The sequence below is a fragment of the Symphodus melops genome (assembly GCF_947650265.1).
Source record: "Symphodus melops genome assembly, chromosome: 16".
NCBI lineage: Eukaryota > Metazoa > Chordata > Actinopteri > Labriformes > Labridae > Symphodus > Symphodus melops.
Window position 1 is genome coordinate 13386599 of NC_136706.1, and position 27968 is coordinate 13414566.

Sequence of the window (27968 nt, forward strand, 5' to 3'; positions counted from 1 at the left end):
ATAATGTAGAATCAGACTCTGGAAATTTCTCATTCTCCCCGCAGGGATCTCAAGCATATCAAACAATTTGAACAAGTTTGGCTTCGTTATTTTCTAATCAAGTCTTCATTTCCACTTATTAGCAGATTTCTGGAGAGTTAAGAGGCTAAAGATATGCTTGTCAGGATCTATCCTCATGAGTGATACGGTTTATGTGGGTGGTGTTGCGTTCTTTGTGTGTGTGTGTGTGTGTGTGTAGGTGTGCGTGTGCGTTCACGCGTGTGTGTGCAGGCAGCTATGACTGTACATCTGCATGAGTGTACTGAGGCTTACTGTATAATCCTTCAATAAATGTTTGTGTAACAGACTGACGTCTCCCTCTGGTGCTCCAATAATAGCCTCCGCTTGTTTCTCTTCTTTTTGTGTGACCTCTCATCTCTGTTTAGACGTGGTCCATTATGTTTGTGCCCATTCTGATTGTGGGGGAAAGAGCAGACAAAATATCCAGGCAAGCAGCGTCCTATTGGCATGAGCGACATGTAAACCATGGGTCTCTTTCAAACCGTCCACTACACTCTTGCCCTACCCACCACCCCTTCGTTTGCACGTCCACGCGGAGGGCCCGCCATATTAAGTGCGTCCCAAACCAATTAGCGGGAAGTGGTAGTGGGCCATAAAACCCTCCCCCAGTAAATCTGCATCGATGCCGACTTAATAAACACGTGCAACGCCTCTCCGGTCGTAGACATGGAAGAAACAACCTACAAATGTAAGTTCCGTGCAAGTGCTTTAAACAAACACCATTAAACTAGGCATTTAATGATTGTCATGCAGACGTTGACAACTTCAAATGTGCATAACAATAAAAAAAAATCAAATGTGCATGGTATTGAGAATCAAAAAAAGTCCTTCCCTCATTATTACAAACCAGTTAAGGTGTTTGTTTTATTGAAAAGTGTTTTATATTTACAGGGACTGTTAATCTTACAAACAATAAGCTGTTGACAATAAAAAGAAATGCAGCTAAAGCAGCATGGGAGTATGTTTAATTTTAGTTATATTTTGTTGTCATTTGTTTGTGGGTCGAATGTAAGGAGTCTGATGTTTATCTCATAGCCTAATAATAGCAGTCTAATGGTATTGTTTTGGAAAAAAAAAATTTGAATTGCTTTAAGGCTATCGCACATGGGAGCTACTTGCTGAGCTACAAGTCATTTGAAGCCGTTTGCTGAGCAGATAACTCGCCATGTGCGCCTGATTTTTGGCGAGTTTCCTGCCTCAGGAGCCCTTGAGTTGAAAATCAAACCACTTTGATATTTTTCGCCTTGAGAGGCGAGAAACTCATTTTACCTGGACATGCATGAGGCAATGGGATTTAGGCCATCAGTGACTCCTCCTGTTCTTATTGCCTCGTGCATATCCAACCCCAACATACTCCCTGGTCCTTCTGGAGTTGGTGCAAGTCCCACTGTTCCCCCAACCCCATCAGAACCAGCGTCCATCCAAAATACTTCCCAAACCCCCTCAACATCCTCACCTGAACCCCACCAGTCAAAAAAAGACGTTCCAGTAGCAACAATGGAGATGCAGTAATGGCATTTTTGGAGAAGGAAGCAGAGAAGGAAGCGAAGCGGCACAAGGAAAATAAGGAGATCACAAATTTAAAATTATTAGAGAAGATGGTAGACAAAATGTGACTGTTTATTTATATATTGTTTGAAGTTAAATCAGTTTAAGTTCTTTATATTATGTGCACATGTATACATGTTTTTTTTCTGTGAAGGAGGAGGGTTGGATACTTTAATTTGTCAAAACCATCCCTATTGTGTACTTCATATCTCAGGACAAGAATGCTCACATGGCTGCTCTATCCAAATTAGTAACATGAACTGTATCATTTTAACTATACTTCTGATTTTAAACATGGGTGCTTAAAAGGTAAAGGCAAACATGGGACAGTGGTATCGCTCATGTTTTGCACTAATGTAATGACCACAGTTATATGAAGGCACAACAGGCTGTTAGTATTCTACCTCTTGGCTCCCTGCAGTGTTAAGTGTCATTGAATTGGCAGCTACATGTTAAATGTAACAAATTAATAGAACTCAGACAGGAATGTGGTGCATTTCCATTCTAATGCTTCGCTTTAATCTGCGATCTTCTGCACTTTGAACCAAATGTGTTGTGTGTAAAGCTCTATATAAATACACTTCAGTTGAGGAACCCAGGATCTTGACAAAAGGTATATTTTTAAATATCAATTCTTTAAATCGTACAAACAAGACCACTATGTAAGTCTATATCCAAACAGTGAAACATGCATTCTAAAGGAAACCATGATTAGCATAGAAAGTTTCATCGACGCATAAAGGTCAGTTACTTGCAGCATCATAAATTCATCCCTCCGTGATGGAGTGCACTCCGTCAAAAGTCACACTCGCAGCTGAATGAAGTCCCCTTCATCAAGGTGTAGGGTATAAATACAGCGGCAAGCTTTGGGACAAACTTCACAATCTCCTGAACCGGAACTGTGCCTGGCCATGGTTTCACAGCGACAACTTCTGGGAGCGGCAGTTATTGCCATGATCCGCCAGAGCTTAGAAAATTAGGATAAGATCTTCCACAAAGCCGAGGCTTCTAAGGAGTCTTTTACTTTTGATGCACCAACGAAAAGTGAGTCTTTTATTTGTATCCAATGCATTCTAGATTATTTTTCTTCTTTGGTAAATAATGTAAGTGTATATATATATATATATATATAATACATGCGTATCATTGGTGATAGAACGGATTGCCAAATTAATTCAAAAACGAGGATAACATGTTTGAATGGCAGAACAGCAAAAACGTTTTTTTGTTTGTTGTAACTGGAGTTTGTATTGAGATTTTACAAAAAACAAAAATAAGAAGTAGGCCGAGCCTACCTATTAACAGAGAACTTGTCTGCAACATGATTTTGACCTGCATATATTGCTTAAGTGCTGAAATTAGCCTGATTAATGTGTTTAAATTAATAAAATAATGTTTTCTGTTTTAACCCAGGAGGGGGGAGGGTTGTACATGCAACTAAATGCAGCCACCCCCATTATGATGCTGTATAACAATCCAGAGGCCTGTCTCAAAGGGTATTTCCGCATTACAAGAGCGACTGTGGGTTATTTGTTGGAAATAATCTTTTGGGCCAGGAGATGGAGGCTTTTTTTAGTTTGGCACATGGACTTTCCCTCTTTGTGGTGAGTTCAGCATTTGGGATTCCAAGGAGCACGGTCCACAAAATGATCCACAGAGTGAGCAGGGACATTAAGGCCAAACTATCCAGGGCAATCTCCCTGCCAGCACCCCATGAACTTCCCGCCATAGCTCAAGGATTCAGTGACCTTGCACATAGCCCTGCGTTTGCCCATGCTGCTGGAACCAAAGGTTGATGCCACATAGGCACCAATGCTCCAGGGAACCAGCACGGTGTGGATTACATTATTTACAAACTGTTACCATCTATCCAAATGCAGGCCATCTGTGGCGCGATTCCTGGATGTCTTTGTGGGTTATCTAGGTTCCGTTCATGATGCCAGGGTTCTTTGCAACAGTCTATTCTTTTAGGCCCTGTATCCTCCACCTGGATATTATCTCCTTGGTGATGGTGCCTATCCTTGCCTGGAAAGGACAATTGGCATCCCCACCCCATTCTAGCACCCTCTGCGAGGCCGGGTCCAGGAAAGGTTCAATGTGCATCATTCAAGGGCTCGCTCTGTGGTAGAAAGAACGTTTGGGATATAAAAAGCTACTCTATTCAAGGCCTTGGAGGTGCAACCTAATTTTGCACCTGACATCATCACCTGCCATGCATTCGTCCACAATCTCTGTCTAACGATACATGATGATCTGGAAGAGATGGAGGACCTTCCACCAGAGGAAGATCCCCATGCACCCCCAGCCCCCATGGGTGCTGGCGGAGAGGAAAGTCCTGGAACACAGACAAGGGAAAGGATTGCTGCCCAGCTGTCTGTGCCAGGCCAGTTACCACAGCAGTTGACTGACCATGATTATTTGTGAAAATATGAATGCAATTTGTTTGTATTTCAGTCATGGGTTATTACTAATTTGTCAAAAGCATGTTTTTTTTTCCCATTTCCTAAATAAACGAAACAATGCGGCTTTAAAAACTTGTTTTCACTTTTACTGTCTTTAACGCTCCACTTCAATATTTCCCAAAAACACATTTGTCTTAACAGATGGACCACGAAGGGAAAATGTCAGGCCAAACATGCATGTTAATAGGGATACAAACCTTACTCCATAAAAATGTGTAACATCGTCATTGGTCAACTCATATCACTTAATGTTACCAAAGACAAGACAAGTGCATTTCACTGCCATGCATTGATTTGCTCTGCAATTTTTTCATGGCTTTTATTTGTGATAGTCTAGGGGTTGGTTTGAAAAAGGCCCTATCTGTGTAGGTTTTAAAGTTTTACTTAGGAAAAAACAAGCACCCACATGAAAGGAAATGTTGCATGATGTTGAGCACTTTTGTAAACAATGCACGGATATTGTGTTAATGCTGGACTTAAGACATAATGTATTTATCTCCAAGCTAGGACACTGTCTTTCCAAGGTAATGGTTTGCAAAATCAGGCTAGTAACCAAAGATGGCATGTTTTTTTTTTTTTTATTAGCTGCCTGTATTTTCAACCAGCAGTATTCACAAGTGTCTTTAAAGACAGTTTAAAAACTGTTTCTTAATCTGAGTTTCAATAGCGTTCAAAAGTGACCAAAACATCAGCTCGAAAGCATCGGAACTGAGAAGTGGTCTGGGATCGCCACCTGCAGAACCACTCCTTTGTTGGGGGTTTCTTTCTAATTGCCTGAAAATTCCACCTGATTTCTATTCCATTTGCACAACAGCATGTGAAATTGATTGTCAATCAGTGTTGCTTCCTAAGTGGACATTTCGATTTTACAGAAGTGTGATTGACTTGGAAATTCATTGTGCTGTTTAAGCGTTCCCTTTATTTCTTATGAAGCTTAGATTTGTGCTTCAAACGCTCAAACACGGTTTAAGCACATACTTGTGCGTACACACTGTTGGTGAATGAGGCCCAATGAACTGAAAGAGAGGGGAAGCAACACTGAGACTAAATAGACATGGGGTAATCAGACACAGGTGCGACTAATGAGACAGGTGTGAACAATCAGGGTAATCAAGACAGGAGGGAAACGCAGAGAGGCAGGAATGAAGACCACACAGAGAACAACTACAAAGTAAATCAAGAAACATTAAAGGCATAGAACTATGAAACAAGAAACACTTAAGACTGAACAAAGAAACACATGGAAACATGGTGATCCGAGAAGACAAAAATAATACAGGCAACACTGAAACATCACACTAGTAAATATTAACACACAAGTAAAACAGGCAACACTAGGGAATAATAAAACAACAGAACTCCAAACAGAAGAACAAACCATGACACCTATAAGCTAGTGAAACCATAGCTTATTAAATTTTAAGCCTAATATTTACCATAACCCAAAGATGAAACCTACAGGAGACATCATGTCTTATTGGAACTTCAATCAGATTTTTTAAAAACATTTAAACATTTAGACAACCACTATAGTCTCACTTAACCACTCGTTAGCAACTGCCTTTTTTAGGATGCTTAAAAAAATAAGTGGGGGTTTTACCTAACACAGATTATGTCGTCTATCAAAACGTGAATATCTCTTAAGCTTGTGTTAACCACAGACCTTATTTCAGACATCTAACTACAAACCCACTCAAAATCCCTATTGAGAGGAAAGCCCTCATTGTGCTAAAATCCTACCCTTGTGTAAGGGTGATTTTTCATGTAACGGTCTCACTGTGTACAGTGTGCCTTACATATTGGGGCCAATACCAAACAAATACAAAAACACAGCCCTTTTCAATGTGGCATCAGTTTCAACATTTTGGGGGTATAAAAATCTGGTATGATCAGGAAGTCCTTCTCAGGGCATCATTCAAGCAGCCATGAACACAAAACGTCACTTAACGGACGAGCAGCACCACCTGGCCACAGCACACCTTCAGGTCAGTAGCAGGCAGTCAGATGTTGCTCGTGAACTATACTGTGTCATCAGCAGACTCGCAGCAAGACACAGAACTACTGGCAGTGTTGGTGACAGATCCAGGAATGCAGCCCCCCACAAGCGATGGACTGCAGTGATGACCAGTACCGGTGATCGGGGCGGCCGTGGCTCAGTGGGTAGAGTCTCAACCGGAAGGTCGAGGGTTCGATCCCCAGCTCCTGCGAGCAACATGTCCAATGTGTCCTTGGGCAAGACACTTAACCCTGAATTGCTCCCCCTGCTCTGTCAGGGTGTATGCAGTTCGCTGCTCCTGTGGAAAAAAGTACCTAAGGACCTATGTAATTCAGACCAAATAAGAAAAGTACTAATGTAAATAACAATATCCCTAACTTACTCTGTGGTTTTAGGACTCATTCCTGTGCCACCCAGTTCAGTAACAAAGCTTCCTCTTCCATCAGAAATCCAATGATTATGCTCCCTTATGTCCCCTAAAAAAATGGAACCACTGATTTATTTATTTTTAATTTGGGCTTTTTCTGCGTTTATTGACACTGGATATTGTAAGAAATCAGGGAGAGAGAGGAGAATGACATGCGGGAAAGGGCCTCAGGCTGGAGTCGAGCTCAGGCCGCCCGCGTGACGACTATAGTCTCCATACATGGTAACACGAGCACTGCCACTGCGCTACAGGCATACCTGGAATCACTGAATTTTTGTGATGAGATTAAAACTCAATTTTGCTTTGCTTTCTAAAACTGTGAAGTATGGAGGTCAAATATGAAAGTACTGATATGAAAACATTTTGATGACCACAAAAAACTCTTATATAACATTTTCCCTTTCTTTAGATCGTTCAGTTTTTGTTCTGCTCCCACCATTTTTTCTCTTGGCACAGAATCAGTATGTATCAGTGTTGGGTTTAAAATCAGAATCTTTAGTTGTCCATCAAGTTGCTGTCTGCAGAGACGATGTGTCTCTTGTCAAATGATGTCCTTCAAGACTTTGTGTGAATCAAATTGACGATATATTCCATCATTTGGCTTTTTCAAATGCTTTGTAAATCATCTTTCTGGCTCACTGAGTTATTTTTCATCTTTGTTATAGGCAAACCACTGTGGTTTATTTCACATCATTTAGTTTCACAAGCACCTCAGGGTAAGATAAATATGATACCTGGGTTGCATTGTATCCTATTCTGCATATAATTTTGGAACCAATAGAAAAACATGAACATGTAGTTCAAATATGTCTTTGTGTTTATGGATAGAAGCTTCAAAAGGGTCAAAAGTATCTTTACCCATATCACTTTTGATTTATAGTTCCCTTGTTTTGGTTTTGTTTTGCCTGTAGGCACTTCGTTCATGACATAAATCCTTAAAATACCACAAGACACAAATAGAAAACAAAATATGCAAAACTAAGTTAAAGCTGATGTAGAGGTTAATGATCTTGTTGTGGATTAGAATATGGTCAGCAGCCAAAGAGTCCCCAGTCCATTTTTTTCTTTGTTTTAATTTAGAGTGAGGTACATTATTTAATAAGCAGCTTCCACTCATTTCCTGTTTTTCAGCTTCATCCCATTTTGCATGGACTGTGAGTGTTCTTTTTGCTTAGTGAGACAGACTATCCAAGTTACTCCTCAATTATTGATTCTTCCATTAGTTTAAAACAAAAGCTTAAGCTCTTGTAAATGATACAGATCTGCTTTGCTTAATATTTGTATTCTCATGATTGCCTCATGGGGTTTTGTCCTTTTCAAAAGCCATGTTTATTTTTTCAAATGGTTTTATTCTGTCAACTTGTCAAACTTTTCTCCAACGTGTCAAAGCATTGGCTTTCTTTTGCATCTTTACACACTAAGCAAGAGACTAACCGAAAAACATAATGTCTGCATGAAGTACATGTTTGAGTCAATAGAATAAAAATGAGTATTATTCTGCTTTATCTTCACTTTCCCTCTGTCATAACCTCACCATTTATCAAGAAGATGTGTTTCGTGGAGAGTGACGAACTGCACAAGACCTGGGAGTTGTGGGCGGTGAAAGGTTGAGACATTTCTGTGCGATTCCTCTAAGTGCATTCATACCCATTCTTAACAGCATTGCTTGAAGGCCACTCAGTAAAATCAAACTTCATCTGCCTTACTTCTCTCTTTAAGCTGTGGGCAAAGGACAAGTAAAATTGATTAAAGACACAAAGAGGATGGCATAGAAGCAACAAGGGGAAAGGCAATTCAGAATTTTAGTAATTTCAAGCAACACAATATCATCCATACTTTTATTTTAGCTCGTAGAGGAGAAATTGTAGCAATGGATCTATGCATGTTAGGGTTAAACAATTGTCAAACAGAAATACCAAATTTGTCTATTTGAACAATCCATCAGGTTTGTTGTTTGTCTACTAGATTCCATTTGTCCGCATACTTTAATGTGAGAAGCAGCAAAATGACAATAACTGAACAAGTCATGAGCAACTCTAAATGCCGGTATCGGCTCACATATCGAACATACGCTTACTTCCTGTTGCATTGTGTGCGCCAGTATAAAACGACCGTGGTGCAACATTCCCTATCCACAAAGTGGTAGTCATAATTAGATTTGAAGTATTGCTAGATGTGCTGCTCGACGGGTGTCAGCACATATTGTGTGTCAGAATGGTGTTTCTATTTGTAAAACATTTTAAGAACCTAAAAATCACTGCATGGTCTTGCCCCCCAGGGCTTTTCAGACCACCTGCACCCCTACTCTCTGTGCTCGATCCTCAGAAACTGGTCTAATATTAATAATATATATTGTCCTTCTGCCCTGATGTAAATTGTCCGTGGGTCCCTTTTAATTATTATTACCAAGTCTTTATACCTTTTTGATGGATTGTCTTGAAATGTCCCCCTCAAAAATAATTATGTTGTCCACTGACATCATGAAATAAAAGATATATTATTGAGTGCTTGGTTTTTGACAAACGCACCAACCTCAGCATACTTTGCCCAAATTGTGTAACAAAATAGGGGTATGCTTTCTTGTAAAATGAAGATGGTGAACATGCAGCTGATTTGCAATATTAATAGCTGTGCAGACAGATAATGCTGCTAGCATGTGTTTAAAATGTGTCTTATATGTCAATGTGTTTTGAGGTGATGATTTAGAAAATAAAATAACTTAAAATAACTTTAAATCTTAAGTCTGGAGCCCAGATCTACTATTATTGAAGGTGCTAATACATTGGCTCAATAGTAATGGGGTCAGTTTGGAATAGGGCCTTTGTTTATGGTTTTAGGTGTAAACGCCAAAATAGAGAAGGGAGGAAAAACTGCCCCAACTCAACCGTGTTTACCAACATACTCTGTCTTAATCCCCTTCATTTCTTGGGACATTTAAAGGCCATCAATGTTTACTCAGACAAACCATTTTAGACTTTTGTGATGAACTGCTAAGAGCTGAAACATGCAGTATAGCCAACAAGCTGTGTAGGGGTCTCAGGGGTTAGAGAGAGAGCAGACATCATTTCCCTCAAGAGGTCCAAAGCCTTAGAGGTTGAGCAGCCAGAAACGGATTAGAATCATGAAGCAACATTACAGATCTTCACCCAGAAGTGAAAGCAGGACAAAAGGATGGAAAAGAAAATCACACCCTCCTCCCCCCGAGGTCAACACAGTATCCCTTTATGTGTTCTTTTGTGTCTAGGCTACCTGTGTTATCCGAGACACATCCACCTATCCAGTCAGCACTGGGACTAAACTGATCCTACATGTTTAACATTCCACAGGAAACTCTGAGAAGGATTTGGAGCCTGAAGAAAATGAAAGCCTGATGTGGTTTCAGGGGGAGGCAAACTGAGTTTCAATCAGCATCACATAACGAAAGTAAACAATTGCAATTACAGTAATTAGTGTTGGTTTATCTTCAGCTCTGCTACATTTGCTGGCTGAAAATTAGAACATTTTACAGTTAAACTCCTCACACAATACTGCCCTCCAGAGGTGAAAACCTCCTGGCAATCACAATTTGAGGAAATCTTCCCAGTGACATGTTTTATTTTCTTAAATACTGATTCATACAAAATGAAAACACTTCCTTCTTCTTTGAACCAGTTTTCATTTTCATTGACTTTTAAACTAAAACATAAAACCAATCCATCAGACTATATCTACTTGCATGACATTTCCAGTCTTCCTGACTTTTACTCTCATATCGTTGCTGTCAAAGGTGTGATCAGAGATGCTTCCAGAAGTCAGCAAGGTTCTTCTTCTGCAAAGCCGACTTGTCTTTGAATAACCACAGGAGCCTTCAGACATGGTGAAGGTTGACTGTAATCATCTTTCCCAGCTGAAAATGAGAGCTGTGCTTCAATCTGTCAGTTTCTTCGACAACGTCTTAAGAAATAGGATCAGCATGCTTTTTAACTCCACGTTGCATTCAGTATGTGTACAAAGATAGAAGTGTGTCCATCTGGAAGAAATGCCACTGTTTTGGTAGCTAGTTATTATTATCTAACAAGAACATAAACAGATGGAGTTGTGGTCATAATCTATCCACACAAAGACTGACAAGACTTTGGACCCTTGGCTATCTGAAGTTACCTTCGTAGTTTGTAAATTATGTTACATTATGTCCAAAACAGCCATGTGCAGGTGCCTTAAAACCACCTCCTCCTCTGGTCAAAACAAAAACCACCCATTCCGCACCTGAATCAAAACATGGGAGAACCTCCTGGCTGCTGCTTTGCTGACAGAGAAGCCCGAACTTTAACATAGCAGAGCTTCTTTCTGTCTGATGTAAGGTCATTTTATGATTTAATTCAGTCATCTTACACATCGTTTAAAAGGAGTTTGCAAACATGCAAGAGACATTTTAAAGAAATATGAAACAGAAAAATGAGACATGAAAAGAAAAGGCTGAAAGCTATAGTCCATACCAAAAACCATGCATACTGTGATACCATACTTTCAAGGTACAAATGGCACCATCTACAGCAATGTATAGCTTCAATGCCAGCACTCTAAGCAGATTCTCAATGAAGGGTCCATCCAGTGGCTAACACACTAACACCATTATTCATGTTTTATCCATTATTCCTCTTATGTCTTTAAAAGGAATTGTGTTTGTGTGCAAGTTTCTCTTAAAATCCAACTATTCTGATGAGATGGGATTTTGTATTGCGAACTTGACAAAGCAGCATCAGCACAAGGGAAAGACATATTGTGACATTGTTAGCCCTTGGATATTAAATAAATTGGGATGGGTCATTCCTTGTTTACTTCTGAATGATAATCATAATCCTCTATCTTCTATTCATCATTCCAGACCTTTAACTGTGATGCATTCAAATAGATTATGAGATCTATAATCGCAGCGAGCTCAGATGAAAGCAAAGCTATTTTGGATTGTCCCTCCCAAACTAAAATCAAAGCACAAGAAATTCAGCAGTTGTGTGCTAAAGATGAAATTATGAGGCATTTACATAAATAGTGCTGGCAGCTTGTTATGAAAGGTAATGAAACTGTGGTAGCAGGACTGCCATAGGAGAAAGCACTGAATCTGAAAAAAGACACAAAGCCAACGCAAGAAAACCAGCAGTTCTTTAAGTACACATATTTGTCATTTCTTCAGAAGCAGCCAGAATCATCAGATTACTGGTAGTAGTAGTTTAAGACTAAATATTTAGTCAGACAAAATTGACTATTATTTTCGTTATTGATTATTTTGATTCTCTTAAAAAAACAAATGAGAAAACTATCAGTCACAAAAAGTGAAGTAGATTAAGACAAGAAATGAATGAGGAGCAGATGCCTCATGTTGGTCTGACAAGTAAACATCAGAGCTGTTTCTATAAGCCTTTGCCCTCAGGCCTGGCTAGGAGACTCAAACTAATACAACATTTTACCGATTTATATTTCTGTACACAGACTCCCAGGTTGCATTTGACAGTATAACTCGAAGCCAGACTGATTGAAAATTCACATCACAGGGCAGCAGATACATAGACCTTGTGGTCTTGCATTGGATAAGTATCTACTTGAGTAAGAAATAAAAAACAACTACATCAAGATATTTGTGTTGCTGATTGTGAAGGAAACTATGATAATTCACGTGGAACGAGCAGAATTAAAAAAGTACTAGGCTATTGATTCATTTCCCCATCTAAGCTGAATGAGCTTTGCAGTCTGAATAAAAGTGCCCCTAACATTTGTTTTGGCTGAATGAGCAGCAGTGCTTTATTTTCAGCTTGAAGAGTTCCTCAGTTAAGGTGAATGGCATTTTGAGAAAACTTCATTCGCACGGTTGAGGGTCATAAAAAGGTGGAGAGGAATCTCACAGCTGTGTTCGGCAATGTCTGTCTGTATGGGGTGATGGAGCTGACCTGGATGAAAAGGGGAGCAGAGTGAGGTTAAACTGGACATCACTGTTATTTCTCTTTATAATGCATCCTGAGTGACAATTTTCACACTTGCATGTGTGTCTTTTGTGTTTCTATTCAACCACAATTTCCCACATGTCAGTGATTTTCTGCACTACTGTGCACACAATTCAACCCACAAAACACATAATTACAACAGTGACAGCGACATTAAAGAACAGTGTTAGCCTCCGCCGAAGGACTCCCAAGGGTAAATCTGTTAAGTGTTAATGGCAGTGAAAGAGTTTTGTGAAATGTAGCATGCTAATGGTTGTCCAACATGGCATACATTTAAAGATTCATTTTTGGGGCTTTTGTGCCTTTAATTAAAGAGGTAGGAAAGTGAACAGAGATTGAAACTAGAGGGAGAGAGAGTGGGGATTGACATGCGGTGGGGGAGCCACATGTCATGAATTGAACACAGGTCTCCCGCGTTGAAGACTATAGCCTCCAAGCATGGGGATTCGCCCCCTAACCACTGCACCGCCAGTGCTCCCATGGCATACCGTGAAGAAGAGTGTAAATGAACATTTTTCAAACTTATAAAACCCTGTCAGGACAAAACAAGAGCAGGAAATATTTAATGACATGACAGGAGAAGAAACTAAACAGTGTAACTCATTGCACAAAAGTTATGATATGTTAAATAATTGTAGTTTAAAGTTTGAAAACTTGAAATAGACAAAATGTGTTTTTTTCTGGTGAGAATATGGCATCTATGCTGTTTTAGAGGGGCAGCTTGGCACCCTTAGGTTGGTACACAGTATGCAGTGCGTATTTTTTATGCCTTTTTACTTTTATTATGAGAAAAACTCAGCATAAAGGTATCTAACTGTTCATCAATAATGCATTGTAGGCCTTCTTTTCATTTTAGGGGACTGATGTTCTTTATCTTGACTGTAAACTTTTGCTTCTTTGTCTGGCTGGGTTGTCTTTGAGTTGCTGGAGGTCATTTTGGCAAATGTAGGTGGTCAATAACTGTGATAAAAGTAGACAAGAGATAAAGTGGATAAAACACAAACTCATATTAAAGCACCTTATCACAAACAGCTCTGCAATACTCTCAACATCTCTGATTTATGATATTTACCAGTGGAAGACTTTACTGTGAAGCCTTGTTGGAGGTTATTGGATTGGCCCACAGCGAATCATCCAAGCACTGTTAGTGCCATATTCCACCCACTAAGCATTACATGATTATATCTGATCCAACTTTTAATCATCAAAGTGAAAACGCAATTAAGCTGTATTGCACAGAGCGTAAACCTCTACCCCTGCCCGCCTGGTTAATTAGGTGGTTCATGTGGAGTGGCTTATATTTACCCCACAGTTAACTGGAGCCATGGCCCAAATCCTCACGTATGTCATCTGATGGAGTTTTAACAGCTAATGAAATGACTTGTTTTCAAAAGTGAAAAGGGGTCAGATGGGTGCAAGGGGTAGGAGCAGCAGAAGTGTTGAAATACTAAATTATCTATTCATAAGTGTGTGTGTGCGTGTGTGTGTGTGAGAGAGTGAGTTAGTGAGAGAGAGAGAGAGAGAGAGAGAACATTATAGACAATCGTATTGTTTTAAAAGCATAAACCAACAATAAATGGGCCCATGAAGGATGTTGTAAAAATAACTGCAGATATTACAACCCCTTTCCTCAATCCACTTTTATGCACATTCAGCCAGCTGATGATTTATTTTATATTTCACACGTTTTGATCTCAAGCATTAACAAAATCAAAAAGGTAAATTTAGACTCACGTGACAGCTGGGTATTGCACTACTGGTGTCCCATTGGGCTTTCACAGAGGGAATCATCATCAGCGTTGAAGTAAAATTGCTCCCCAGCTGCCCGCCTGCTGACTCCTGGGTGTACTGATCTGTGAAATCACTGTTAAGCACTGCTGAGCCTGCCAGCAATCATGCATTATTGATTTATGTTTTATAAGTGTTAATAAGTAAAAGCGGGGTTCTGCACTTTTTTTTCACAGATCTCAGATTCAAAACTGACAGGTACATGGGACACATTCCCTCTTTGAACACTGCTTTTGAGTTATTATATAAAAAATCACATTCTGTTATTAGCGTTTATTGTAACCCTTCACTATACAGTAATTGTAAACTGATATAAAGACGTTTAAATATTTTATTTTCAAGCTTTATAACTTCGTGTTAGGACGGAGTGTCGAGACCTGGTATATACTGTCGTTGATGAGTTGATAGGAAGCACTTGGAAGCCACACCTGCTGCTGCTTACTGATCGGGGAAGAGACACAGGAGGAACAAACAGACATGGGGAAAAAGACAACACACGAAAGTGGGAGGCACTGACAGAACCAAATCATGGTGCAGGTAAAGTGATGTTTTACAGTTAATTTCGCACAGCATTGTGGGTGGTAAAATACAATTCATTTCCTCAAAAATGCATCCGATCCATACTGCATAAAACCCGTTAGTAAGTATCCAAACTGAAACGTTCAGTATACTGAGCAAAAAATGACCACGAGAGTCCTTTCTACTAAAACTCCCTACTGAAAAGTCTGCACTGCAAAAAAAATGTGGCTATTTGGAAAGGGCCTGAGAGTAAATACAAGGGGCAATCAGACACAGGTGAAACTGGTGAGGGCAATCAAAAAAGGATTGAAACGCACAAAAGAAGATGTAAGACTAGAAATGATACACAGAGGCAAAAACTACAAAATAAAACAGGAAACAGAAAACTAAACTCAGGATAATCAACAGAAAAATACACGCAACGATGGAGAAGCCCTTTCCGAATAGCCCCAGTTTATGCAGTGCAGTCTTTTCAGTATGGGGAGTTTCATTAGACTGAACCCCTGTGGTCATTTTTTGGGTCCACCTCAATACTGGACATTTCAGTACGGATCTTAACCTATGGCTTTAATGCAGTATGGATCGGATGCATGCTTTGAGGAAATTAATTGTATTTTACCACCCACAATGCTCTGGGATATTAAATGTAAAATGTCACTTCTTGAGCAAATCAGAACAAATGAGCATGGATAAATTAAATCAATTTTTAATCTAGAGCTAAAGTCTCTTCTAAAATATCTCCTTTTAATTAACAAAATGTAATGTCTGCCTTATTAGCAAACCTTTCCTCTCTGTTTAAATAATAGTTTCCATATTTATGTATGCGTCTTTATAGGTTTAGTTGACTTTGTATACTGTATGTTATTTTCTAAATGTTATTCTATTACTTAATACGTTTTTGTTTGATTTACATTGTGATTATGTTTTTTGTTTACCTGGCTGTATTATATGCATTACTCTTATCTAATAAAATGTTTAAGAAAGAACAGAAGCAGACAAGTGATTCAGGTAATGCAAATGAGGCCACTTTCACACTGAATGAATCGAAGCAGGAACAAATATCTCCCTGCTGTATGTCTACTGAATATAAGGTACGAAGAGTATTCAGCACAGATAGTAGGCACTGTCTAATTTCTAGAGATTGAGTAGGCACTTTGCAATCTGGATGCACCCAGAGAAACACAAGGATAAGAAATTATAAAATAAAACAGGAAACAAGGAAACCAGCAAAATAAATGAGACAAAGTAAAACAAGACAAGAAATGTAAACTTTTCAAATATACAAAATAAAAAATGACACCATGAAACCACAGTATAAGTGGTGCACAAACTTACCACTTGGCTGGCCACGGTATTTATTGCTTCTTGGATTGTTCATTAACACAAAATGCTTGTCTTAAAATGAAAATAAATATTGTTACGAGATCAAGTAAAAATGTAAACTGTGTGTGCAAATCCCACATCAAATATCAATTTTGTAACATAACACAGTTTGTGACATTATACAAAGTGGAAAATGGATGGAATGCAAAGCCTTTGGGTGAGTTTATTTTTTCATCTCTGATAAAAAAGAAGTTTTGAGTCTAGCTTCATTCCTCTTGACTTTAATGGGACTCAAAGTCTCTTGGCTCTGCTCGTACAGACAGCAATCCCAACTCTGCTGCCTGAGCTAATTCATGGTGACACGACAAAGGGTTTAGACTGTGAAGGAGTTCCTCTAACTCATGCATTACAATGGCTTGTTTTAACCTATTCAGCTCCAGCCCTGTTTTCCCTGATGAGGCATACTGTTATGGATGTACATATTTTAAAGAAAATGATAGATTAAGATGAAACGGGCTGGCACATCTGTTTTAACTCTATGGACTGAACCAACTGCTAATTAGTAATTAGCAGCTAATTATTGCTTGGACAGGACGCTAGCCAAAAAGGACATAATTATCTATGCAAAGCACTGCAGGTGTTGCTGATCCACAGGCTCTTACAGAATGTTAAATTGTGCCCAAGTATGTAACACGTGAGACTTTCTTGTGTGTAGTTTGATCCTCCTACATAATTCCATAGGGATGACAAACGTTGTAATATGCCATTTTATACATCAACAGAGAATATATCAATAAATCCTTTGCTAACTGAGAAAACACAGTTACCTCACCCCATATTTGCAAGCAGCAGATACTATCATTTATTTTTTCCAACCTATACAAGTTGCACACAACATTTTTGCTGTCAAAAAAATATCCATTACTCATTTTGAAGGTGGAGCCCTCAGAAAAACTGAATTATACTAAAGTGCAGATTCAAAAATGAATTATCATACTTCAAAGCCAAATAGAAAGGGGACGTTGCCGTTATTCTAGTGCTAAGGTGACCTCTAGTGGTGGAAAGACAGAAATGCATCAATTAATAAATTGGAATAAATGTTTTATTGTTATCAAAAATATATAAAATCCGAGAGATACTAAAGTTGTTCTGGTTCCTCTAAAGGGAACTATTTCCAGTTCTCTCCTGGATAAATATTAGATATGAAGCTGTTGTCGGAAGGGCAGGATGCTCGAGGGTGTGGTTGTTTTAATGTTGAATAAATATGCTTAAGTCACTGTGAAAAAGTCATGTATCTGGACAAGGTTTCACAGCAGAGTCAGAGCCTCATACATAAGTCAGAGCAGGTGTTGTGCTCTGACTTATTAAGTCAGATATGTCTCAAATTTATCAGCTTCCAGTAGAATGGTGAATTTGAAAGGTCAGTATTTCCACATTTCTTATTGTTGATATGAAAAAGAATCATTGCATCTTCTAAGGTATTGATTAAAAAAAATGGTCATACAAAAGTGGGGATTTATAAAATGTATAAACATACAAAGTTACATGTGTTTGAAGTGTCTTAAAAATGTTGACATGTAAAAATGTTTTAATACTGCTGGTTTTTGGATTAATTTCTTGACATTTTGCAACAATCTTACTATTAAATAGACAGGGAGATAAAGAATGTTAAAGGGTTTGACTACAAGATGATTTCATGTTGTTGACAGAACATCCTGATGATCCTGTCACACCCTGAAAACTGTGACTATCCTCTGGCTTCAGGAGGGTTCCATTCAATTCAAAATGAGATTATGCACTTTGGCTATACATGTCAAACAAAGAATATTGAAAAGAACACACGTCTTGACCAAATCTTTCTTTGCTCATGGCCACTGTGAAGATAAAGGAAGGTATTGTACCATGAGAAACCAAGATGCTCTTTAGTACCCACAAGCACACACTGCATTATTTATGAACAGCAGTACATCTGATTTGAGACCTAAGCTCTGGGCATTGTGTGTCACTCATGTAAACAAAACAAAAAAAACAGGAAGGGAGGGTTTTGATATTTTAGATGATTCTCTGCTGAATCGTCAACTGATAAAAAAAAAAAAAATGCAGACGAAGTGGTCCATCCACGTCTCCAAGCAGACAATTTTCACCTTTTAAAGAGACAGGGGAAGACGTACGGCAGAGCACATTAACTGTCAAAAACACAGAATATGGCAAGATGTTCATAGAAAAACGGCCTTCATAAACTGAATTTAAATCATGACATTTTACCATGACAATTTTCCTCAAAAACTCTAAATGATTCGAAAGGTTTTAACGTTCGGTTTGGATAGCAAGTGACTTACAGGCATAAGTCAATATCGTCATTGACGCATACTAATTTTGTCACATGGGGAAAAGAAGTTAATTGGTTTCAGCTGTGTCCACCCAGGGACAGTTCTATGCGTGTTAGGAATAGTAGCCTAAATATTCATGTTGAAAGAACAAACACCACAATGTTCACATTTTTAGTCCCTGAAAAACAAATTAGAGGCTGCACAAAATAAGCTAATGAGAGTTGTTTTGAAGTTGCCCTCACCTACACATCTGGATGTTTTTCTTAAAAAAAAAAAAATAATAATAATAATAATCTTTTACCTGTGGATAAGAGAGTGGTGCAAATCAACATTGGTATTACACACAGCATTGTGTATAAATCTGCACAGCACTAGAGGCAGCTCGACACATTTGATTCTTATGAGATACAAAACTTGCTTTGAAAAAAACATTTTTAAATGCAGCCATATGCTAGCTACCCATCTCCCTTAAGACAGTGCCAGTTAAGAGGAGTTTTAAATCTGATCCCAAGACATGGTTGCTAAATAAGTTGTAGATCTATACAGTATTTTGTTTCTTTTTTATACATTTTTTATTTTATTTTCACTCTTGCCCGACACATTTCTTGATCTAACATCTGTGATCTAACATCTGTGATAGTTGACCACAATGTAGATTGTTGATGTTACAGCACCTTAAGTAGGCAGAAGACTTGAAAAGAGTTTTACAAGCTCTATAGTCCCTTGACATTAAAAACTTTTCTTTTTTTGAATTTGCATGAACATTTTCAGTTTCTCTTGTGAATGAGATCACTCTGGTCTCTCACTGAGTGTAGGAATCATGTCTCTTTGCAGGGTCAGGTGTGTGTGACTTATAACTTATATAGCACTCTGTGCTGACTCATTAGAGAGAGTGAGTGGTTCTCGCTGTTTTTTGTTTTTTTTTTGGTTTTTTGGAAATGTGTGATTCTTCATGAGCACCAGTTGTCGGGCTTAATATTTCCTACAGGGCTAGAAATACAGTTTGTTGGGACTGGGAATTTTGACCCAGCTTTTTTGGTTATCAGCTACTTGGCATTGTCAATTTAGATTCACCTTGTCAGGGCTAATTAGAGAAGGAGGCCTAGTTATTTCGATTGTAAATATTGGTTAATTTTCTCCCCTCCTATTCAATTGCGTGAGATTTCAGTGGCTAGCTATCCCTCTGGGATAACTTAAAGCTAGAGTCTGCAATTGCATCTCACTCACCTGCATCATTACATTCTGTAATGCATTTCATATCATCCTTTCTCTGCTCATTGTTAAAGGACATCATTTTTACACAATTTACTTTCATCAATTTTGATTCCTCTTGATTTTAAATTAGGGAGCTCCTGAGCTCTCTTAGGTTCCTTGGGACTGTTGATGAGGATGGCCTGCCCAAACACCCCCCCCCCCCCCACACACACACACACACCCCACAAGGATGGCCTGCCCAGAACCGCCCCCAAACCTATCCTATCCTATTCTTCTTACTGCATCTTGTCCCATCTCCCCCATCCCATTTTCAAGCCCAGCACAGTTTAGCAGATGGCTGTTCCGTCATGAACCCGGGTGTGCTGAAGATTTCTGCCTGTTAAAAGGAAGTTTTTTCTTGCCACGCTATGACAGATTAAGCTGGGCTTTTGTAATATAGCCATAAGTAAGGTCCTTTACCTGCTTTTTGTAAACATAATGATGAGCATGGTCTTGTTACCTGCTCTTTTGTTAATGTTAACAGACAAACAGTAAGGTCCTTTACCTGCTTTTGTAAAGTGTCTCGAGATAACGCCTGTTATGAATTGACGCTATACAAATAAAGATTGATTGATTGATTGATTGATTTTAAATTGACCAGTGCAGAGAAACCTATGGCAGACAAACTTCAACACAACATCTTGGAGGAGACGGAGCCTTTCCAAACCAGTGTCTCTCCTACCAGCTGGACAAAGAGGGAGAGCACTTTGGCCTGACTCTAGACACTCGGATCTTCCCCAGAGGAGATGTCTGTCAGGCAGGTGGGCAGGAAACTAAGAGTCAGCAGGAAGACAGAGAAGAAGCAGGACGTAAAAGGCTGCTCCTCTTACACACTCAAGGAGTCCAGACAGGAGTTTGATCTGCCTGATGGCCTGAACCCTAAAGCCATCACTTGTTACTTTGCTTCAGACAGGAAGCTCCACATCCAGGCGACAAAGCCCCATGTGCTGAGGAGGCTGAGAGAGAACTGACGATCAAGATGAGCTTGGAGGTGGAAACGCAGCAGAGTGCGTGTTCACACACAGAAGGCAGCAGCAAAGAGACACAACAGCACACAGGACAAAACAGAAAACTCATCTACATGATGTTTCTATGTGGAATATTTTTTTAATACAAGTGGAAAATGATGAACAAGTTTTTCTGATAACTGACTATAATCATTAAATTACTGTGCCAACATACAAGTGTTTTCTAATTGTTAATTTAGATGGAATACAATAATATACACAATTGAACTAAATTCTTCTTCACATTAATGGTAGCCTACTCTACTCCTAGCCTCAAGTAAAGTAAATTTGTGAAATGTTTAAAAAAAAAAAAGAGTAGTCTCGTGGTATAAGTGATAAAAAAGTATGTGGTAAGTATAAATGTAGCCTAATTCTATCGTTGCAAAGTAGCATACGTGAATAGGCTACATTGTATTGACATCAGTGTTGCCAGATCTCGTCAAAGAAACAAGCAACCAGGTCTCTGGAAATAAGCCCAATGAGCGACTTGGCTCTTCTAATAGATAATATATACCACCCAGCCATGCACCAATCAAAATCAAGATTTTCACGAACATGTGTAGGCGACTTAATCATTTGTCTTTTGATTAAGTCGCCTACTTTTTTTGCCGTTATGTATTTAAGACAATATTAAGTCGAAATAACGTTTAAATTTCGACTTAATATATAGACTGTTGTGCTGTGTTTCGCTAATAGGCCATGTGGCGTTGTCTTGTGTCCAAGGCGACTTTCTCCTACTGGAGACAATAAAAGCAACTCATTTTCACTCGTCATTTCTGCTCTCAAACTGCAGTCAAAAAGTTTAATTCCCTTCTTCACCAACTTGTTGAATTATCACAGGAATGAACGTCCTTTCTGCGACTAACGACCGACATACTCATGATAAACTTGATTGATTTTTTGACATGGCTGGATATCTAGCTATAGGCTAGTTGTTGACCAAAAAAAACATGTTTGTTAATAGTAACACAAAGTTATTCATTTTAAATTTTGCTAGAAAACTTGAGCTTTCTTGTTCAACACTGAGCCAATCTGGTTCGTCTCCTTCTCCCACGTTTTATTGTATTTTCTTCCATATTTTGTTTGCATTGTCACTCCGCCACTCTGTCAAGTGTAGCTGTGCGCGTGTGAGTGTGCCGGATCGGGCTCGCGTGGTAACCAAGGAAACGGGGTTGTAGACATTAGACGGATCCTGGAAAAGGACAAACTAAATATCGCGTTTGTGTTTCGCTTTATTGTGGACCGCTGGGAAAGAATCAGTTGCAGTAAATACAGGGAGAAAAGCAAGCCCACATAAGAGACTAACTTTAGAAAACAAGCCCAAAAAAATCCGGAACTGAAAATATTTGAAAGCAACTTTACAGAAAAACAAGCCTAAAGTCGGTTATAACAAGCGGACTTGGCAACACTGCAGACAGGTGGCGGTTAGCTTCTTTGTTTGCTTACTGAGACGGATACGCGCCGGCGTGCACGCGCCCTTTATTACACTTACACAGGTGTGCTCAGTTGGCGTTTGAGGACGCAGGTAGAGGACGAGGTTTGACGACAATACCGAAAGTAACAGAAATATCCAAGATGTACGTTTACTCCTTTCTGTTGTTATGAGAAAGCATGGCGGGGGTAAGAAGTCAGAAGTTGCTTTTTTTTAATCACCAACAGTTTTCGTAAAATACTTAATATCGCAAGTGCTAATGTTGCTGATCGTAGCATCACTTTTAGCTTCTAAACATTTCCTATGGTTGCAGTTGCTTTGAATGTGCAACTGTCTGTTGAATCAACAGGTGAAGCCTAATTATTCCCTGTTTTATTTTAAGCAGCTGCGGCAGGGAGATATGACAACTGCAGCAGAGAGCACTATCAACATGGAGGATTTTTTCTCAAAGGTAAACTTTGCAGAGCTCGGCTTTGTTTACTCACGTCATGTCTAGTAGAACAGTGTTTCTGTTTATACTTTATACGTGTGTGTGTGTGTGTGTGTGTGTGTGTGTGTGTGTGTGTGTGTGTGTGTAGGTGGGTGAGGTTAGAAGCCTCATCGAAAAGATCTCCTGTCAAGCAGAGGAGGTGGAGAGAAGACATGGAGCCATCCTTTCAAACCAAAACCAAGACAAGAGTAAGTATAACAGAGCGCCACCATGAGAATAAACTGTGCATGATTGGTTTGGTTTTAGCTCACCACGATCCAAACATAGGTTCAAATGACACTCGAGCAGAGACTTGATGCCTTGACTGTTGTTCCGTTTTTGTCGGAGATCCCACTCCTCCTTCAGGGTAAACAACACTGAGAAAACAAACGACAACAAAAACAAAGGGGAAAACTTAACAGCCTTTGACAAACAAACACTTTTTTGCACTGGAGTGTAACACTAATGCAACACAAGTCAACCAACCACCTCTTTATGTAGCTATTTTCAGGACTGAACTTGATTTGAAAACCATAATTCTAATATGATTTTATTACATAGTTGTACCTGAAACAACATAATAAGCAATGTCACTTTTAAAGCCACAACTATAACTTGGATTAAATCTTTAAATCACTGAAGAGTGTTGATCTGATCTACATTTTTTTCGAGTGAAAGCATCTGTATTTATCTTAGAGTGTCACACTTGTGAACTCCTTCGATCAGCTCAAAAGCACAATACATTTCAAACCTAAGTGTTATGATGAAATGCACTCCATTATCGGTGCCAAATTATTTCTTCTGTGACGGGAAGTTGATGTGTTGTGCTCAGGAAAAAAAGAGGAACTGGAGCTGCTGATCAACGAGACAAAGAAGAATGCCGACCTGGTTCGAGCCAAGTTAAAGTGTGAGTGAGGAGGAGATACTGACTTGTTTTTGGAACTTTTGCCGAAACACTATCTGCACAGTATATGTGGATTAGTTTGAGACAGCAGTTGGGCCATAACACAACCAGTTGAGGTGCTACAGTTGTCATTGTACATTTATTTTTTTTTTTTAAATCTGTATTTGGCTGTTTATCATCACTGTTCGGGACAATGAGGAAGAACTTATTACAATATCACACTTCCCGTCGTCCTAAGGCAAACCCAGCTCATATCATGAGATTTGAATTGCAAATGGGCTGAAAAGGAAGCCGTCTGTAGTCATCTATAGAGAGTAAATACTAAAACCCAAACTGTAGTGGAATGCAGAATTCAATAAGAACTTTCTGGAACATATTCTATCACGTTGTTTGATTACATGCGTTCTATTTCTGCATGAGAAGTGTGTATGCTAAGGATGTTGTATGAAACAACTTCCATTTAATTCAGTTGTTTCATACGACATCCTTGCTTTTGGATAAAAGATGAATGTTTGTTGTGTTTGTTTTATATTATTTCTGTCTTGTGTTTTTCTAGCAATGCAGAAGGATTTTCCTGTAGATGAGAACAGCAGAGGTACTTCAGTGATCCAGCGGATTCACAACAACCAGGTCCCGTCACATTGTTGTTTCCTCTAATCATCCGGCTGTAGATACACAGTCCCTTAATGTCACCCTATTTCATCCCATCCATCATTTCAGAGAGGCCCCAATCTTATGTTGACAAGATCACTTAATGTAATTCATTGTAAATACCGGTTCCTCGATGTGATTTTGAAGTTGTGTTGACGTCCTCTCACCAGCACTCTCATCTGACTCGGTGGTTTGCAGACGTCATGAGGCGCTACCACAGGGCTCAAATCTCCTTCAGAGAGAGATGCAAGGCACAGATTCAGAGACAGCTGGAGATTGGTGAGTTGCCCAAAAACAAATAGAATCAAACCATAAAGCTTTGTTTCTCCTCAGTTCTTGTCTGCAGAGTATCAACCCAAATCTTATCAGACGAGTGCTGTTACTGTGTTCCAGGGTGGAAGGGAGCCCCTGCCATCATTCTCCTGATTAATTGCTTTCACATTGGTCATGATTTGTATCTCAGAATTACAGTACTTGGAAGAATCTCATTTCAACATTTTCAATATCATATCTCCAATATTTTCCTCTTGAGATCACACAAAGTGTGTTTAAATTGACACTGTACCTTTTTGATTTTGGTTTGGAGAAATAGAACATCCTAAAGCCCACGTTACTCTGGATACGTTCTGCCTCGTCAGCACTTCTTGTTCGCTTTTTTCTTCAGACTCGACACCTGACGATGGAATCTGTCACTGCCAGTGTCTCTCTTTCTTTATGAGACATGAATGCACATCTTTGCATGGGGAACCTGAGCCTGCACAGGTCTCCCTCAAACATTATCACGGTATTTCTGAATTTTTATTTTATTTTTTATTTTATTTTTTTTCCTCTTTGTTTCAGTTGATAAAGTGACAACAGATGCAGAGTTGGAGGAGATGCTGCTCCGTGACAATCTCGCCATCTTTATATCTGATGTAAGTTCATGTTTTTTTCTTATTCAGGGTCACACAAAATGGTTATGTGAAGACAAATGATGACAAACAAACCACTTCATAGTGAAAGTCTTACACTATACAACAACCCACTCACTGTCCAATAATAGGAACAATCATTTAAGTAATGTTTTTGTTGTTGCTGCAGGAGACTGGGAAGCTTTTAAGGAAATCATTATAAAATCAATCGGTGCACTTTTGTCTTTCACAGATCAACTCTAATCGTCGCATTTCAAACAAGGCTCTGAGTGAGATCGAATCTCGCCATCAGGACATCATCTGCCTGGAGTCCAGCATGAAAGAGCTGCATGAGGTATTTGCTGACACCGCCATGCTGTTGGAGATTCAGGTATGACAGCTGTCTCAAAATGAGTATATGAGTTAATGTTTTGAGTTTGATCTTTCATTTAAATATAGGAAGAGTAAAAAATTGGAATGCTCCACATACAGAAAAAAGGGGAATACAGATGTGAACTAGCTCTAAGCTAACTCTGGTGCAATACATCAAATGGCTTTTGATATTCTACATGGTCCCTTTACAAATCAAAGAAATATAAAAAATAAAAAATACATATTTTCACTGGTCCATTTTACGCAATAAAATTCAAACAATCAATGACCACCCTTCTTTTCAATAACACTCAAAATCCCATCCATCCCGAGAAAAAGAAGCTGCCTAATAATTGTGCACACATCCTGATATTGGATGTTGATCTCCTTAGGCCACACCCTCTCTCATTATACAAATGTCCTTCACCTGGTATGCTTAAATCCAATTGGCATTCAAGTTTATACAGATTAGAGGTGGAAAATATGCATAAAAAAAGACAATGTGACCAAAATACTCACTTGCTTAATAATTGTGCGTGCACTGTATTTCAACTCCATTTAACTTTAATTTATTTCAAGCTCAGCCTTATCACCACCGAACACAATGCATTTTTCACAATTCACCACACTGAATGAAAGTTGTCATGCGACCGATAACCTTACATTTTAAATCAGAGCTCCCCTTTTATTTGCTCTTTTTTTGCCAAAACATTTCATTACCCTTTCATTATTATAATATTTACAATCCATAGGAATATTCTGACAGAAAATTCATTGTCTAAAAGCCTGTACTAACAGTACGCGATGTGGCACAAGCTTGGGTCACGAAAACAAAAATCAGATTGATTTAGTATTTCCTTTTAGAGTGCCTGCGAGAGACGCAGCTTTTTTCTGTTCGGACACAGTGTAACTTAGAAAGTTTTGATTTGATTATTCACAAAAATTCTAATATAAAATAAAACGCTGACAAAAAACCCCAAAACATTTTACCTTGATAGTGTTTCATAGTATTGTCACTTTTCTGCCATGAACATCATCTTTATTTGTATTGATCAAGCTCTATAATGCTTTAAACACTTATGACTGTTTCTACAGAGGTGTACTGATGCCATGACTTAAATTAATTCTGCTTTTCTTGAATCAGGGGGAGCTGATCAACAACATTGAAAAGAATGTGACAAGCGCTGCAGAATATGTACATGTGTCAAAAACAGAAACCTATAAAGCAGTCACATACAAGAAAAACCCATACAAGATAGTGTCGATGCAGAGCTTCTTGAAAACCTTCAAGAGGCAAGCAAGTACTAAATCGAGAAATGATCAGAGAACCTCGGAGGCAAACCATGACTCAGCTCCTGAACCTGTTTGAACAGAGACTGCGCCAAGTGTCACAATCCACATCAAAGCCTGACGGAGAACACTTTTCATCTGATATATGGCACAGTACCTGTCTGACACCTCGGATGGCTTTTTTCCCCCTCAAGGATACTGGAGAGCCAGTTTTTTGGAATTTTTTTGTGGTGATCAGGGCGTTTGCGCTAATGACCTGTCAAATGAAAATGTTAAGATCCTGAGGACAAGTCTTTGAATGAGGATATAAGGATCATAGTGAAAACCAAAACAACACAACTTTGTCTTTTAAAGTTCATTACAGTTGATATCAAGAATTGAATTTGCTCAAACGATTATCCAGCTGTTTCAAAAGCAAAACCCCTCCGTTTTAATCTGTTCCTAAGTTCATTTTCAGAGGTAGCCGATGTTCCTCTCAGCGGCCATTAGGGGGCATGACAACATTAGCAAAGAGACTCTAAACAAGGCCCATTTACCATCCGTTCTAAACTGTGATACTTGTTTTTGTCTCAACCTTTGTTTTGTAATTCTACATCATATTGTTTATGTTGTCTGACCTGTACAGATAATTGTGTTATGTTTTGTGATGAATTAAGGCTGATTAAAAAAAATTATAATAAAATAAACCTGTGTGGTAATACTGTACACAATGTGCTTTATTGTAATGAGAGGGGAGAGGATGTGGTTGGGGTTAACCAACCAACCCTAACCCACACTGGACAAATGAAACAATTATTTCTCACATCCACACAAAAACCTTGAAATAAAATCATCTCGCTCCTCCGGATTCATTGGTTTTGGTTTAAGCTTTCTATTTAATGCAAATATTGTGCCAATACCTAAGAACCTGAAAAGATTTAACCATCAGGTGATTTAAAGAAGCACCAATTGTGTTCTTTGTTTATATTTGAATAAGTAACAAAATTCCTGCTTAACATTAGGTCCTAAATATCATTTCTTGTCTGCATGATTCCCAAAGGTTACAATATTTTAAAGCATTTGTTTTTAAAGTTTAAAGAATACAGTACAGTATACTAATATACAAACAGATGGGGTGGAAATGAAAGGGTTAAGGGTTTTGTTTTCACCTGTTTGTGCATTAAACAGACTTCAATTAATTTAGATATGCCCCTCTGTTGATCTGACTGTATAGTCAAGGAAAGGTAAAAGCTCTTTCCTGCATCATGGGAATGCTGCCAGAATGAACCCAC

General features: G+C 38.9%; 1 protein-coding gene across 4 annotated transcripts; it reads left to right on the plus strand.

Moving 5' to 3' along the window:
* The first annotated feature begins 21981 nt into the window (after positions 1–21981).
* On the plus strand, positions 21982–27395 carry LOC306836850 (syntaxin-2-like). 4 transcript variants are annotated; one of them, XM_079364172.1, is made up of 9 exons: positions 21982–22309; positions 22504–22572; positions 22700–22799; positions 23423–23497; positions 24051–24124; positions 24316–24424; positions 24986–25059; positions 25289–25426; positions 26552–27395. In XM_079364172.1, the coding sequence occupies exons 1-9, from the start codon at positions 22301–22303 to the stop codon at positions 26774–26776; spliced, it is 873 nt and encodes a 290-aa protein (XP_079220298.1). In that variant the 5' UTR covers positions 21982–22300; the 3' UTR covers positions 26777–27395. The 4 variants fall into 4 exon arrangements, with proteins under 4 accessions (XP_079220298.1, XP_079220299.1, XP_079220301.1 ...); XM_079364173.1 differs by having other exon boundaries at positions 22507–22572; XM_079364175.1 differs by having other exon boundaries at positions 21982–22266.
* The last annotated feature ends 573 nt before the right edge of the window (positions 27396–27968 follow it).